The 17,239-nt window shown below is 43.0% G+C and overlaps 1 protein-coding gene, 1 long non-coding RNA gene and 2 pseudogenes across 2 annotated transcripts; 2 read left to right on the top strand and 2 right to left on the bottom strand.

Annotated features, from left to right (window-relative positions):
- Positions 1-5,651: 5,651 nt before the first annotated feature.
- Positions 5,652-7,869, bottom strand: LOC117193692. The gene is made up of 3 exons (XR_004474657.1): positions 6,913-7,869; positions 6,761-6,834; positions 5,652-6,058 (listed from the first exon to the last, which is right to left on the bottom strand). It is a non-coding gene; the product is annotated as an uncharacterized LOC117193692 (long non-coding RNA).
- LOC108160607 (DNA replication inhibitor plutonium-like) lies at positions 6,049-6,676 on the top strand. The gene is made up of 3 exons (XM_017294716.2): positions 6,049-6,070; positions 6,120-6,515; positions 6,573-6,676. Exons 1-3 carry the CDS (start codon positions 6,055-6,057, stop codon positions 6,674-6,676), a joined length of 516 nt encoding a protein of 171 aa, XP_017150205.2. The 5' UTR covers positions 6,049-6,054.
- A 56-nt stretch (positions 7,870-7,925) lies between the features above and the next one.
- On the top strand, positions 7,926-8,941 carry LOC117193687 (annotated as a pseudogene).
- Positions 8,942-9,393: 452 nt separating this feature from the next.
- LOC117193686 lies at positions 9,394-11,856 on the bottom strand (annotated as a pseudogene).
- Positions 11,857-17,239: the final 5,383 nt, after the last annotated feature.

The following is a 17,239-nucleotide window of genomic DNA, read 5'->3' as shown; positions in this document are numbered from 1 at the left end:
TTTTCTTCGATAATATGGTCTTTAGTCTCTTTAACAAATTCAAGTTTGATTGGCCTACAAAATCTAATAGACTGAGGAGTACGATATAGCCACAATATATTTCCAATATCATCCATTAATTTGAGAGGAACCATTGTTGTCGCGAAAAGGGATTGGTCAAAAACCATTGGATCGCTGACAAAAAAGTTTTTTCTCCGTGCTTATTTTGTATGCCTTCAGTTCTTCGAAAATCCAACTCGAAAGTGCTGCGGCGTTTCGATTATTCTCAATGTAAATACTGAGCAGCTTTTCATAAGTGAACTCCACCTCACCTACAAATAAATTAAAATGCGCACACCGGCGCAAAATGGCGCAAAAACAAGTTTTAGGATTATTTTATACACAGCTTGCACTACAATATTACATAATTACTTTCTCGCACAATTGCGCACAAAATTAGTTATTGACCATAAGAGACGGGCACATTGGTTAAGTATTCTCTACCTTTGGACGACACAAATTAATACACACAAAAACATATTCAAAAACATGAGCACAAATTTGTTTAATATAATAACTCTACATACCCTGGCCTTTCTTTTCCATTACTTTGATTTCAGTTTTTGAACTTAGTTTCAATTTGGTAAGCTCGCAAAGTAAACAAACAGTTTCCCGCGTTTTTTACTATCGATTGCAGCTTATCAAACAGCTGACTTTAAAAAGTTGCAAAAAGGCCAAGGATGCATTAAAACAAAAAAGATTTTTAATTTTTTTTAAATTAATGTATATACTAATTAAATGTTAAATTAAAATTAAGTTTCATTGACATGCATTTTTTCGAATTAACGTCGAAAAATGGGGTCGCTGGCCCACAGTGCATTGTAAGGCAGCAAAACTGGGTGTTTTGCGTTGTATGGAAGTAGAGCTTCTTCAAGTCTACCACCAACTCGGATGAGCTCATCGTCTCCTAGGAAGGGAGATAACGATATGATCGAGCTCTTTCTATCCACAGTCTTATAGCGTTGGAACTGTTTTAACTCTGCTGTAAACTCGACTTGTTGTATGGTTCGCAGGATTATAGTGCGGGCGTGAGTCAGTTCTTCTGCGCAGAGCGTCGTGGTGTTCGCTCTGTTGGTTTTGTAGCAGAAGCGTAACATATATGCCACAATGCGTTGCAGTTTGTGAAACGAGTTGCTATGTCTGCAAGTATATAAGATCCGTGCAGGAATAATGGTCCATATAACCACAGATTGTGATCTGCCAGTCTGCTTGCTGCGATTCCTCTCGACAGGACATCGGCTGCGTTGTTGGCCGATGACACGTGACGCCATTGTGACTGGTTTGTTAATGCCTGGATTTTGGCTATTCGATTTGCCACAAAGGTATGGTATGTTGATGACGATGCGTTTATCCAGGATAACACAACGGTGGAATCACTCCAAAACCATCCTGAAACCGTGTTAATGTCCATGTGCAGATCCTGTCGGACTCGGTTTGTGAGCTCGGCACCGAGGACTGCAGCACAAAGTTCTAACCGTGGTAGCGATTGTTTGGCTGTCGGCGCCACACGTGATTTCGAACAGAGCAGTCTTACTGACACTTGGTTGTTTTTGTATGTAGCGCGTACATATACTGCTGCGCCATATGCTCGTTCTGATGCATCTACAAACGTATGGAGTTCTTGGGTAACTGGAATTTTACCATCGTAGATATGCCGGGGAATTTGCATTTTGTTCAATGTTTGTAAGTCGTCCCGGTATTCTTTCCATTCAATTTGGTGTTTCGTCATCCCAATCCAGTTTGAGCTCCCAAAGTTGTTGCATGAAGATTTTTGCCTTTACTACCACCGGTGCAAAGAGTCCTAGTGGGTCAAAGATTTGGGCCAGTTCGGAACATACCACCCGTTTGGTGATGCGTGTAGCCTGACTTTTCTGTGTTCGTCCACACAATGTATCCTTCTTCGGCATCCAGATGAGACCCAGAGTTTTCACGCTGTAGTGCTCTAGTGTCTCTCCTAATTTTACATCGGTTACAATATCCTCTTTGGGGATTCCTTGGAGAAGTTGCTCATTGTTGGAGCACCACTTGCGCAATTTGAATCCGGACGGTAGCAATATCTTATTTAGTTCTTGTCGAACATGAATTGCCTCTGGAATCGTGTTTGCTCCAGTTAGACAGTCGTCAACATAGAAATCTGTTTTTAATGTTGTTGATCCTACTGGTAGTCTGTCTTTGTATTGTATTGCCAAATGATCCAGACATTTCGTTGCTAGGAACGGAGCAGCTGTTGTCCCATATGTTACTGTTTTTAGGCGATAGTACCTGATCTCTTCGGATGGATTGTTTCTCCAGACTATCATCTGATGGAATTGATCCTCCGGATTCATCCACACTTGCCGGTACATCTTTTCTATGTCCGCTGTGAATACGTACTTATGAATTCGAAATCGTAGCAGAATGGACATAAGTTCGCTCTGAACGGTGGGTCCAGCCTGCAGAATGTCGTTCAAAGATTTCCCGCTTGTTGATTTGCATGAGGCATCGAATACTACCCGAAGCTTTGTGGTGGTGCTCTCAGGTTTGAGTATACAATGATGTGGAATGGAGTAGTGCCTTTTGGGAACTTTTGATGCTGGCACAATCTTCATATGTCCTAGTCCTTCATACTCTTCCATGAAGGCCACATAACTCTTCCAAGTTTCTGTTGAGCTTCGCCGCTCCAACGCTAGGAATCTTTTTGTTGCGGTTTGCAACGACTCCCCCAGGGCTGAAGGGTGTTCGGAAAATGGGAGCTTTACAATAAAACTGTCCTTAGCTGCTGTTGATCTGGTAGCAGCAGCGAGTAGTAATGCTCGGCTCCGATTAGCATGTCGATTTTGCCTGGCTTATGGAAGTTTGTATCTGCCAGTGAGATCTTGCTTGGTATGTTTAAGCTATCTGAATCGAGTGCCTGAGCTGGTTGATCAGCTATTATCTGTGGTAATACGAAAGCTTCAATTCTTTGCGTAAAACCATTGTGAAGGGATTTCATGAGCACATTTACTCGTGCTCTGCTGGTCTTTGATTGACTTCCAATTCCTTCGATCCGTAATGTTGTGTCTTTTAGTTTGAGTGACAACATTGATGCCATTCGTTCAGAGATCAAGTTTATCTGTGATCCTGAATCTAGCAGTGCTCTGAAATTAGCAACCTGCCCGTTGTTGGCTTCTACTGCCACCTTTGCTGTGGCCAGAAGATTGTAACTATTGTTACTTGCTGCACCAACCGTCGGGCCTCTTGATTCTGTAGCTGCGCCTGATGCTGTTTCCAAATGTAGCATCGTGTTGTGCTTCTTGTCACACTTGAAGCAGTTTCGACCAGGGCATGCGTTTGTTTTGTGATTTATTCTAAAACAATTAACGCACATTTTTTGTTTTTGTACCCAATTTAGTCGTTCTGATGGAGATTTGGTGCGAAATTCTTCGCATCCGTAGAGCCAATGGCTTGCCTTTTTGCAGAATGTGCATAAGGGTGCTCGCGTTCTCCCTGTGTTTGCTGATGCACATGTCGTGCCTTTTGGCTCTATCCTTGATGCTGGTGGCTTCTTACTGGTTCCTAGAACCCGAGTTCTTTGCTCCAAGAACTGAAGCATCGTATCCAGCGCCTGAATGTTCTTTGAGCTTCCCAATGATTGCTCATACAAGGCCTTATTTGTTACATCCAGTTTGTTTCTGATAATGGCAATCAATATCGGATCCCATGTAGATATATTGATGCCCAATCCCTTTAGTGATGCAAGGGATTCTATGGTTGTTATATACAACTCTTTTAATGACTTGGGATCGTCATTAATTGTTTGGTGATTGAGGAAGCGGTTCAGTACCGTGTTCGAAACATCTCTGGGATTGTTGTATGCGTCAACTAGTATTTCCCAAGCGGCTTCATAATTTTCTTCCTTTAGATCGATATGTCGAATCAATCTTTCTGCCTCGCCGGTAACGGTGGTTTTAAGATACCACATCTTTATCACCGTAGGCATGTTGGTCTCATGCACCATGCATGAGAACAGATCGAAGAACTGGGTCCATTTTAATAGATCCCCATCAAACTTTGGGATGCTGATGCGTGGAAGATGCACGTTATCCGTGTTTGGTGTGGCTGATTTTGTCAATGCTCTTTGGACCTTACTTTCCAGTGTTAAGTAGGATTCCATGTCATATCCTCCTTCCACTGGGTCCTCGTATTCCTCATGAATTGTGAAGTGGACTTCCTGCGCTTGAGTCCATAGTGATTTTATCAATCACTTGATGTGCGTCCTTCCAGCTCTGAAGTTGTTCCAGATTGCGTTTAACGGACTCTACTATGGCCTTTTATCGGCGACATAGTGAAAACAGTTTGCTGTAATCCTTCGAGGGCTGCTGGATCAGACCGCTTTCTTTGGGATCTACTGGAGGATTCTCATGCTTTTCTTTAAAGATGATTTGACGTTCCCCACGAGCACTAGACGTCTGTGATAGCTTATCCATGCATTCGGTAAAGATCGTAATGTGTTGCTTACATGTTGTACGTAAGTCTTCACGGAATTTTACGTATTCATCCGTTTTGTCTGTATCGCGAAGTTTGGAGTCGTTTTTGTTGAAGCGATTCCACGCATATCCAAGTGCTGATATTTTGGCTTGAAAATAAGAGGCCGTTTGCTTTCGTTCTTGGGAATCTTTTTTAAAGTTCCGAATGCACCTCGATATTTCCTCACTAATCTCTTGCTGCACATCCATTGCCATTGTAGCGGCAGCTTCTGCCTCCATATGTGTATCCATTCTATCTGTTTGTACTTATTACTTTTGACCCGTTGGGAGTGTTTTATTTGTTTTGCAGCTGGAATCGCAACCGTTGTTGGTCAGAAAGGTAATAGTACAGGTGATGTGTTGGATGGAGGGATTTGTGCTGTTTCCAATTTATGGAACGCACGGAACAACAAAAATTGATTACCTTGGTGGTAATCGAATTCTATAGCTGTTTTTCTGTTGGCTGATAACCTGAATATGTCAGATTTGCCAAAGTGATACTTATTGGTAGGAGATGCTACCGTAAGTGTATGGCCTGATGCCAAATTTTTATTGAAGATGTCCTGTTGACTGCTTCAATCTGATGTCCAGATCGAATCCTTTCACTGTAGCTTGTTAGACAGTTTGAAAGGATGACCAAGGTCGGGGTCACCAAATGTTAATGTGTGTGTGTGTGTGTAGGAAGCTGGGTTGCATACGGTACATAAACCGTCTACAGTTTGGTCGTCGCAACTAGAAATTGAACCAGTTGGACTGCGGAGTGGGTATCCTACGGTGCGCAAGTGAGGATCTGAAGACACGGCGACAGCCTCTGATGATTGCGATGGAAGATGAGTGACAGGCAGCTATGGTACTTTTTCTGATACTGATTTTTATTGAACAAATGCATCTCCTTATATAGCTAGCAGTGGTACTCTTATTCTATGGGAAGGAACGCACAGGCTCCTTGTGAGTGTATTTTTAGATTGGGTACACTTACTCTGTGCGGGGGTTATATTTCAGTGCATTTACTTAGGTACTTGGCGGCAATAAAGTAGATAGTTTATTGCTTGATCCCTTTTGGTGGGTTCGAGTTTACAAGTGCTATTGTCTATTCTTAGTTGCTAATGTATTTTTCGTGTCGTCATATTCAGTTACATGAAATGACATGGACAATTTTATTTATGAGTATTTGTGTATTAGAGAACTGTATATTCCTAATATTCATTAAATACATGTCTGTGGCTGAACAATATTGATATTCCTTCGAATATTACTAGCTGTATAGAACTTTCAACCATGCTTATAGTTTTAGTCAATTAATGAATCAATTTTCTACTTAACTGGCTTATTGTAACCACTTGCTTTTATTGGATTTCTATATACCTTTGAAAATGAAATTTAATAGCTTGATGAAATTGACTAAATATACCATTGTATATCGATATAGCCCGACAAGCCCAGCCCTGGTTTTCGGTAAAGTGCCGTTATAATGTAAAGATGATAGCGCGACTAGCCCAGCCCTGGTTTTCTGTGAAGTGCCGTTATAAAGATGCCTAGAATGAATGGTAAATTAATATGATAATAAGTGCACTTATACAGTATGAAATATTTTAGCTCTCAACTGCGTTGGACAAAACGATTTGGTGTCCTTGCGCATCATTTGCACTATGGCGCGCAACCGAGAGTACAATGTGGAAGAACTGGACAAGTACGGGAACACGGCCTTGCTGAAGGCTTGCTATTTGGGGCGCTTCGAATGCGCTCGCACGCTTTTGGAGTTTGGAGCTAATATTTACGCGGTTAATTACTTTGGACAAAATGCATTAACCTTGGCCACCTACTCTGGAAATTATCCTTTAGTTCGTGAGCTACTGCAACGCCGTTCCTACAAGGATTTTAATCTGTCTTCGCTTATTCCCGCCTCTTGTGTAGCTGCAATGCAAAGCCATGTCGATATTGAATACTTTATGAAAGTGGATTCAAGTGGTGCGCACGATCAGACGGTGCACGATAAGTTCATAGCATATACATTTGTATATATTCGCTCATATGCTTTCTTTTTAATAGGTCTTGGCGTATACGATTTGCACGAAATGGTGGAAAAGGCTAAGAAGATAGATCAACAAATGCAGTCCTCTCAGCCCACCTTTATCCACCATCGCTTCCGCTAACTGCCTTTAAAAAACTTTAAGACCATAACAACAATACAATTATTATTATTCATGTCATTATTCATTATTTTTGGATATGCTTACTGCCTTATTTAATTTCTTCGATGGAGCCATTAGAGCTCGATTCATTGCCTCGGTTTGCAGGGCCATGCGCCGCCCTGCAAAAAAATATCAGGCAAATAGTACGATATTGTTAGTTTAAGAACTTGGGCAGATGTCGTGTCTTTCCACTCAACTTGTTGATGGGACACTGAAAGTCTCTTGGGCGCTTGCAGCAGTCGGCCTCATACTGGATATTATCACATTTGTTGCAGGTGGTACCTTGTCGCTGCCCTCGGCTGACTGTCAGCAGAACTGATCCTCCGGGCAGTCAGAAGGCGGATATACAGTCGTTGCTCATGTCACTACTCCCGACACTTAAAATTATCTGGCCTGATACACGCCGTAGTTCTGCTTGTCGTTGCTCATGTCACTACTCCGGCCACTTCAAATTATCTGCCCGGATACACGCCGTAGTTCTGCTTGTCCTCCAGTAGCATCAGATGCTTGGGGCACGAGCAGACGTCGTAAGTACTGCATGTCACACCCCTCTGGATATGCAGTTTTGGAAACAATTTGGGCGACTTTGAAGACACGTGTGATTGCGCAGCACTTTCGCATCCGGTGTCCACACGGCCCGGATGTCGGTGAACTGCGACAGACGATGCAGCTACACGGAACAACACCGTTGACAGTGATCCGTTCCACTCCGGTCTTGTCCTCCAGCCAGTACATAAATCTCCCCAAGGTGGCAATGGGGTGATGTTTTTCCGAGTCCCCGGTATCGTTGACGCCTACGGATTCACCCAGGATGCTAAAAGAGGCAACGTTTTAGGAATACAATTGTGCGAATGGTCACGGTAATGATGTTGGAGTAGGAGCAGGTCCAGAAGAGCAGCCGCCCAATGATGTCGATTGGGCTATATGGGCTGGGCACCAGGGCTACTGAAATACAAGTAGGTTGGCAGCTCGATCATTAATGATCCTACATATCGACAAGACCTTATCGATACTATCTGCGGCATTGTACATCCCTATCCCGCTCATTTTTGCCCGCCTGATCGATGTAATTTTTTGCAAAACGTTCGTCATTCGATTTTAAGTCACTGCTTCAGCCACATTATCCATATTGTGTTGTAAAATTGCACAGCAATTCCATCAGCAAACCAGTTCCATATAAAGCCCATAGCACACACTACACTATAGCACATTCGCATAAATTGCAAGTCGTATTATTAAACTAGAGACATCATGTTCGAGGCACGTTTGGGACAAGCTACAATTCTGAAGAAGATTCTCGACGCCATCAAGGATTTGCTTAACGAGGCCACCTTCGACTGCAGCGATTCGGGGATTCAGGTACATTGACACAAAAAAACAATTTTCGGAGCAGCTGAACTAATTTTTCAACTCCCACCCCACCCCAGCTGCAAGCCATGGACAACTCTCATGTGTCTTTGGTGTCGCTGACGCTGCGATCCGATGGATTTGACAAGTTCCGCTGTGATCGCAATCTTTCAATGGGCATGAATCTGGGAAGCATGGCCAAAATTCTGAAGTGTGCCAACAACGAGGACAACGTGACGATGAAAGCGCAGGATAATGCGGACACAGTTACCATCATGTTCGAGTCGGCTAATCAGGAGAAGGTCTCCGACTATGAGATGAAACTAATGAATCTCGATCAGGAGCATTTGGGCATACCGGAAACGGGCTTTTCTTGTGTAGTCCGTATGCCGGCCATGGAGTTTGCTCGCATTTGCCGTGACTTGTCCCAGCTCAGCGAATCGGTAGTCATTTGCTGTACCAAAGAAGGTGTCAAATTCTCGGCCAGCGGTGATGTGGGTACTGCCAACATTAAGCTGTCCCAAATTGGCAACGTGGATAAGGAGGAGGAGTCCGTCACCATTGAAATGCAGGAGCCAGTGACGCTTACATTCGCTTGTCGTTACCTGAATGCCTTCACAAAAGCCACTCCATTGTCCACCCAAGTGCAGCTGTCGATGTGCCCCTGGTGGTGGAGTATGCAATCAAGGATCTGGGCCACATACGCTACTACCTGGCGCCCAAGATCGAAGACAACGAGACAGAAGGCAGGAGTATACTGTCTCCTCTCATATTTATATCACTTAATGAATCATCCTCCCACGTACAAGCTCATACCTAACTTTTAAGAATCAGCGAAACCGCTTCTTTTGCTTAATAAAAACAAACCTGTAATAATTTCGAACAAAGTGTTTTGTACTCCTGCCTCTGGTTCTCAATTTGAGCCTAAAATTGCTAATATTTAATGGCAATAACCGTTTATTCGCATACATATATAACGCTGCACTGGGGTATTGTTTAGACAGAGATTACAAACGTATTTAAAGTCAAAGATAGATTTGTAAGGTTTCCCGGGGATAGGAAAAGAAAACCAAGCATATCTCCAGCATTTTTGAAATATATGTAAGTATAACATGCTATCCATAGAGTAGAGTAGTGTATATAGTGTATGCATGCACAAACTATTCGGGGATGTGAATGCATTGCTTATACATTTATATGCATCGTATCAGGCACATATTCGGTACGCTTTACATTAAATGACTCTTAGGCGAGTTTGTGCCTGGAACATATTTTCTACATTGTACATACATATATGTAATAAATATTGCATGTTTACATGCTTCCAATACTTGAATAATTGGCTTGCTTATCCTAAAAGCCTTAACCTACGTATCTATATTCGTATATGTATAAAAAATAATACAAATCTGTGTCAAACCGTATAAAAAGTGTATAAAAAACGCTTGAGATTGCAGAAATAAAACATAAAGCAAGTAAAGTGCGTATAGCAAAGAATATCTTGTACTTTCCTCTAACAGATGTAATTGGTTGGAAATATCCACTGGTGGAGATCGACCGAATAACCTTTACGTGCGAATATCCACATCACGGGATCAAGTGGATTTATATTCAACTTATGAATCTATAGAAATTGCTCTATGGCTGGAGTGGTGGAATCCTCACTGTCAGCTGTTCTGTTCTTGTCACAATATCTGGGTTTTTATGTTACCTTGAGTAGTGCCTGCAATAATTTGATGCAGTGCTTGGACCCATCCATAGCCTCATTTGATAGCTAAGAAAGGAACACCATTAGTTTGTACATTTGGCAGGTTGCAGTAGCTAGAAGGTGATAAATACCATAGTAAAATTTAGAAATCCATGCGGGAGACCCTTCAGTATTTCCAAGTTTACTTGGCGTCCCAGCCGTTTAAGTTTTTTAGCAAACATGACGCAGTCATCAAGGCAGGGATCCATGTTCGGGGTCTGCACATAAAATCATAACATGTGAATTAATCATATACCATTATTTCGTGGTGTTAATTCTTTTGTAAACGTACGAGAATCTTCGTCTCTGGCAGTTGGGATAGCCAGTCGTCGGTAGCCCAATAGGGCGATAAAAACGGATCCTTAGGCACGTCGAAGGCAAACTCTTCGCTGGGACTGCCGGCTATCAATGCGTCCATATTGCGAACATCCTGCGGGATAAGAGCACTGCTGCCATGAATTTCGTAAGATTTTGTGCAGCGCGACAGGGTGTTCGTTAAATTGTTGACGGCTTCTTGCCACCGACCCTGCAGCGTATCTATCGCAATGAGGTCACGTCCTGTCTCTACCAGTATGTTTTCGTCAGAAATAATCTTGCCAAGGCCGTTGGACTTCACTTGTGGTGCTGGAAGAGTTGTCTCCTCGGTCGCCTCCATGGTGGCCGTGTCAATGAGATATTTATCCAAAAACTGATCAATATAAGCGGCGGATTCGAGATCCTTGGGAGGGTCTGCTGAAATCTCAACAGGGTAATGGACAATGGGCTGCGAATCGTCTTCGAAAGACACGCACGAGCTGCTGTCACCCTCGCTGTTCGGCAAATCGGTTCGTTCCACGGCCTGGCTGTGGTACGAGGCCGAGGCACTGGCAAAAGTATCACTGCTCTCGTCATCTTCATCGGGGTTTGCTTCCAGAGATGTTAGTGTACTCCTGGCCAATGAAGTACGCCGACTGGAAGTTGCACTTCCCAAGGATGATGTTGGAGCTTTGCGTATTTGGGCCTCCTCCTCCACATGCTTAGCATTCAGCTGCAAAGTTTCTTTGGCGGGGCGGCATAGGCACGCAGACACCGCATCATGAAGCCAAAAGGTAGCAAGGGATCCATGAGGCACAGCAAACGTGCTGGACTCGGCACAAAACTAACGAGAGTCGGACAGTAGGCCAGAAACAATCCATCTGGGATACGCACACCCTGCTCAATGCATTTGAGAGCCACTCCGATGGAGAGATTCGCACCAGCGGAGTCACCAGCTCACACAATTCTCTCAGCTGTCGTTCATAGGTGCTCGGCATTCTTCAAGAGCCAACAGTACGCATAAAAGACTTCCTGAAGGGCACGCGGAAAGGGAGCCTCCGGTGCTAGACTGTAGTCCACCGAAAGTATGGGGCAGTCCAGAGCTCCACCCCAATCGCGAAGATAGAGCTCGTGAGATTTTGATGATTGGGCTCGTAGCTCTGGGTTCATCAGGTACTTGCCACTGGTCCAAAGACTGTGCGTGGTTTCCACAATAGTCCCATCATCCGCCCGTGAGTAATAGGACTCGGAGTAGCTGGCCATGCTGATGCCCAGGAAGCGTAGAATACCACGTATGGAGTCGGAATCCCAAGCAACGTCCATAGAAACAATACTGATTGATGGTGTCGCCCAACTGGAAGAGCTGCTCCGCAGTGTGGCTGCCGCAAGCAAACAGATCTCCTGTATTGGCCGACCATTGCCGCAGTATGAGGAGATACTGCAGGCAAGTACATATCGAGGAAAGCAGCTGCGAGCAGGCCTCTACTTCCTTCATGTAGACCTTTTTCCGGAAAAACATAGTGTTGCGTGTGGCCAGCAGTTGCTTGCGTATGTTGATGCCATGTGAGATGCATGCATTGGTTACGTACACGAAGCTGCGATACCCGTTCCCTGGTGTCTGCTCATCAAAGTCGTACTCATGGGCAAAGACCTCGATTTGCAGGACGAGTCGATTGGCAAGCACTATAAAATCCTGCCAGGCAATGTGGGCGGCATGCAAGCGTTGGCCAAATTCAGTGTGATCTTCGGTATATTGTCATATTGTATTACTCTTATAGTATTTATTGCGTGCTTCCGAAGCGTTTTCTCCAAGAACACCTACTGGCAGTACTGATGCTTCTATTATTTGGAAACCGTGAATTAAAACTTTATGAACTGTTGCCGACATCGGAAACCATGAGTACAAGGACATATAAAGTGTAACTATTTCTTGACAATATTTTTTAAATAGTTTTGCATCAATTGACAACAAAATATTTTGAAAATATGTGATGAGAGACTCATCAAGACCTAAGATTTGAGCGAATAGCTTAGGTTTTGAAAAGGCTTTTCTTGCTGTGTTACCGTCGTTGGTGTTTCCACTTCCATTTTGTTTAGGCTTGTCGACATGTAGAGCCATATTCCTCCACATCTTCTCCTGTATGAGCTTTTTCTTTTTCGCCATTTCTTTTTTTCCATTTTCATCTCTAACTTGCCATTTTTCGAGTCCAGTTCTATAAGCAATTTTAAGAACAAACTCAAAAAATCGAATCAATGCGTGAAGTGGACTAATGCCATATTGTAATGTTCCACGTCTAGGCTTAAATTTCGGTGAATCCATATTTCCACTTTCCATGAAATCTTTTGGACTTGCTCCACAGATGGGACATAATTGGCAAGATTTAGTTTCAGTCAAAATGTTCAAAACTTTCCCGTCTAAAAGTGTCATATGCAGATTATATTTTACTGTTATGTTTCTTCCATTTATAAATGTGCAGACATATGAAGATAAATCTTTAATTTGATCGTCCAAATTTTTTTTTTCTTCGATAATATGGTCTTTAGTCTCTTTAACAAATTCAAGTTTGATTGGCCTACAAAATCTAATAGACTGAGGAGTACGATATAGCCACAATATATTTCCAATATCATCCATTAATTTGAGAGGAACCATTGTTGTCGCGAAAAGGGATTGGTCAAAAACCATTGGATCGCTGACAAAAAAGTTTTTTCTCCGTGCTTATTTTGTATGCCTTCAGTTCTTCGAAAATCCAACTCGAAAGTGCTGCGGCGTTTCGATTATTCTCAATGTAAATACTGAGCAGCTTTTCATAAGTGAACTCCACCTCACCTACAAATAAATTAAAATGCGCACACCGGCGCAAAATGGCGCAAAAACAAGTTTTAGGATTATTTTATACACAGCTTGCACTACAATATTACATAATTACTTTCTCGCACAATTGCGCACAAAATTAGTTATTGACCATAAGAGACGGGCACATTGGTTAAGTATTCTCTACCTTTGGACGACACAAATTAATACACACAAAAACATATTCAAAAACATGAGCACAAATTTGTTTAATATAATAACTCTACATACCCTGGCCTTTCTTTTCCATTACTTTGATTTCAGTTTTTGAACTTAGTTTCAATTTGGTAAGCTCTCAAAGTAAACAAACAGTTTCCCGCGTTTTTTACTATCGATTGCAGCTTATCAAACAGCTGACTTTAAAAAGTTGCAAAAAGGCCAAGGATGCATTAAAACAAAAAAGATTTTTAATTTTTTTTAAATTAATGTATATACTAATTAAATGTTAAATTAAAATTAAGTTTCATTGTAAGGCAGCAAAACTGGGTGTTTTGCGTTGTATGGAAGTAGAGCTTCTTCAAGTCTACCACCAACTCGGATGAGCTCATCGTCTGCTAGGAAGGGAGATAACGATATGATCGAGCTCTTTCTATCCACAGTCTTATAGCGTTGGAACTGTTTTAACTCTGCTGTAAACTCGACTTGTTGTATGGTTCGCAGGATTATAGTGCGGGCGTGAGTCAGTTCTTCTGCGCAGAGCGTCGTGGTGTTCGCTCTGTTGGTTTTGTAGCAGAAGCGTAACATATATGCCACAATGCGTTGCAGTTTGTGAAACGAGTTGCTATGTCTGCAAGTATATAATTCATCCCCAAGTGCGCTAGGTGTGCTGGGTTTTATGTTGGGTGCCTTCGTCCAGTTGTCTCGAGATCCGTGCAGGAATAATGGTCCATATAACCACAGATTGTGATCTGCCAGTCTGCTTGCTGCGATTCCTCTCGACAGGACATCGGCTGCGTTGTTGGCCGATGACACGTGACGCCATTGTGACTGGTTTGTTAATGCCTGGATTTTGGCTATTCGATTTGCCACAAAGGTATGGTATGTTGATGACGATGCGTTTATCCAGGATAACACAACGGTGGAATCACTCCAAAACCATCCTGAAACCGTGTTAATGTCCATGTGCAGATCCTGTCGGACTCGGTTTGTGAGCTCGGCACCGAGGACTGCAGCACAAAGTTCTAACCGTGGTAGCGATTGTTTGGCTGTCGGCGCCACACGTGATTTCGAACAGAGCAGTCTTACTGACACTTGGTTGTTTTTGTATGTAGCGTGTACATATACTGCTGCGCCATATGCTCGTTCTGATGCATCTACAAACGTATGGAATTCTTGGGTAACTGGAATTTTACCATCGTAGATATGCCGGGGAATTTGCATTTTGTTCAATGTTTGTAAGTCGTCCCGGTATTCTTTCCATTCAATTTGGTGTTTCGTCATCCCAATCCAGTTTGAGCTCCCAAAGTTGTTGCATTAAGATTTTTTCCTTTACTACCACCGGTGCAAAGAGTCCTAGTGGGTCAAAGATTTGGGCCAGTTCGGAACATACCACCCGTTTGGTGATGCGTGTAGCCTGACTTTTCTGTGTTCGTCCACACAATGTATCCTTCTTCGGCATCCAGATGAGACCCAGAGTTTTCACGCTGTAGTGCTCTAGTGTCTCTCCTAATTTTACATCGGTTACAATATCCTCTTTGGGGATTCCTTGGAGAAGTTGCTCATTGTTGGAGCACCACTTGCGCAATTTGAATCCGGAAGGTAGCAATATCTTATTTAGTTCTTGTCGAACATGAATTGCCTCTGGAATCGTGTTTGCTCCAGTTAGACAGTCGTCAACATAGAAATCTGTTTTTAATGTTGTTGATCCTACTGGTAGTCTGTCTTTGTATTGTATTGCCAAATGATCCAGACATTTCGTTGCTAGGAACGGAGCAGCTGTTGTCCCATATGTTACTGTTTTCAGGCGATAGTACCTGATCTATTCGGATGGATTGTTTCTCCAGACTATCATCTGATGGAATTGATCCTCCGGATTCATCCACACTTGCCGGTACATCTTTTCTATGTCCGCTGTGAATACGTACTTATGAATTCCAAATCGTAGCAGAATGGACATAAGTTCGCTCTGAACGGTGGGTCCAGCCTGCAGAATGTCGTTCAAAGATTTCCCGCTTGTTGATTTGCATGAGGCATCGAATACTACCCGAAGCTTTGTGGTGGTGCTCTCAGGTTTGAGTACACAATGATGTGGAATGAATTAGTGCCTTTTGGGAACTTTTGATGCTGGCACAATCTTCATATGTCCTAGTCCTTCATACTCTTCCATGAAGGCCACATAGCTCTTCCAAGTTTCTGTTGAGCTTCGCCGCTCCAACGCTAGGAATCTTTTTGTTGCGGTTTCCAACGACTCCCCCAGGGCTGAAGGGTGTTCGGAAAATGGGAGCTTTACAATAAAACTGTCCTTAGCTGCTGTTGATCTGGTAGCAGCAGCGAGTAGTAATGCTCGGCTCCGATTAGCATGTCGATTTTGCCTGGCTTATGGAAGTTTGTATCTGCCAGTGAGATCTTGCTTGGTATGTTTAAGCTATCTGAATCGAGTGCCTGAGCTGGTTGATCAGCTATTATCTGTGGTAATACGAAAGCTTCAATTCTTTGCGTAAAACCATTGTGAAGGGATTTCATGAGCACATTTACTCGTGCTCTGCTGGTCTTTGATTGACCTCCAATTCCTTCGATCCGTAATGTTGTGTCTTTTAGTTTGAGTGACAACATTGATGCCATTCGTTCAGAGATCAAGTTTATCTGTGATCCTGAATCTAGCAGTGCTCTGAAATTAGCAACCTGCCCGTTGTTGGCTTCTACTGCCACCTTTGCTGTGGCCAGAAGATTGTAACTATTGTTACTTGCTGCACCAACCGTCGGGCCTCTTGATTCTGTAGCTGCGCCTGATGCTGTTTCCAAATGTAGCATCGTGTTGTGCTTCTTGTCACACTTGAAGCAGTTTCGACCAGGGCATGCGTTTGTTTTGTGATTTGTTCTAAAACAATTAACGCACATTTTTTGTTTTTGTACCCAATTTAGTCGTTCTGATGGAGATTTGGAGCGAAATTCTTTGCATCCGTAGAGCCAATGGCTTGCCTTTTTGCAGAATGTGCATAAGGGTGCTCGCGTTCTCCCTGTGTTTGCTGATGCACATGCTGTGCCTTTTGGCTCTCTCCTTGATGCTGGTGGCTTCTTACTGGTTCCTAGAACCCGAATTCTTTGCTCCAAGAACTGAAGCATCGTATCCAGCGCCTGAATGTTCTTTGAGCTTCCCAATGATTGCTCATACAAGGCCTTATTTGTTACATCCAGTTTGTTTCTGATAATGGCAATCAATATCGGATCCCATGTAGATATATTGATGCCCAATCCCTTTAGTGATGCAAGGGATTCTATGGTTGTTATATACAACTCTTTTAATGACTTGGGATCGTCATTAATTGTTTGGTGATTGAGGAAGCGGTTCAGTACCGTGTTCGAAACATCTCTGGGATTGTTGTATGCGTCAACTAGTATTTCCCAAGCGGCTTCATAATTTTCTTCCTTTAGATCGATATGTCGAATCAATCTTTCTGCCTCGCCGGTAACGGTGGTTTTAAGATACCACATCTTTATCACCGTAGGCATGTTGGTCTCATGCACCATGCATGAGAACAGATCGAAGAACTGGGTCCATTTTAATAGATCCCCATCAAACTTTGGGATGCTGATGCGTGGAAGATGCACGTTATCCGTGTTTGGTGTGGCTGATTTTGTCAATGCTCTTTGGACCTTACTTTCCAGTGTTAGGTAGGATTCCATGTCATATCCTCCTTCCACTGGGTCCTCGTATTCCTCATGAATTGTGAAGTGGACTTCCTGCGCTTGAGTCCATAGTGATTTTATCAATCACTTGATGAGCGTCCTTCCGGCTCTGAAAGTTGTTCCAGATTGCGTTTAACGGACTCTACTATGGCCTTTTGTCGGCGACATAGTGAAAACAGTTTGCTGTAATCCTTCGAGGGCTGCTGGATCAGACCGCTTTCTTTGGGATCTACTGGAGGATTCTCATGCTTTTCTTTAAAGATGATTTGACGTTCCCCACGAGCACTAGACGTCTGTGATAGCTTATCCATGCATTCGGTAAAGATCGTAATGTGTTGCTTACATGTTGTACGTAAGTCTTCACGGAATTTTACGTATTCATCCGTTTTGTCTGTATTGTCGTTGCTCATGTCACTACTCCGGCCACTTCAAATTA

The sequence above is a fragment of the Drosophila miranda genome, assembly GCF_003369915.1.
Source record: "Drosophila miranda strain MSH22 chromosome Y unlocalized genomic scaffold, D.miranda_PacBio2.1 Contig_Y2_pilon, whole genome shotgun sequence".
NCBI lineage: Eukaryota > Metazoa > Arthropoda > Insecta > Diptera > Drosophilidae > Drosophila > Drosophila miranda.
This window is presented reverse-complemented; position numbering and strand designations above follow the sequence as displayed.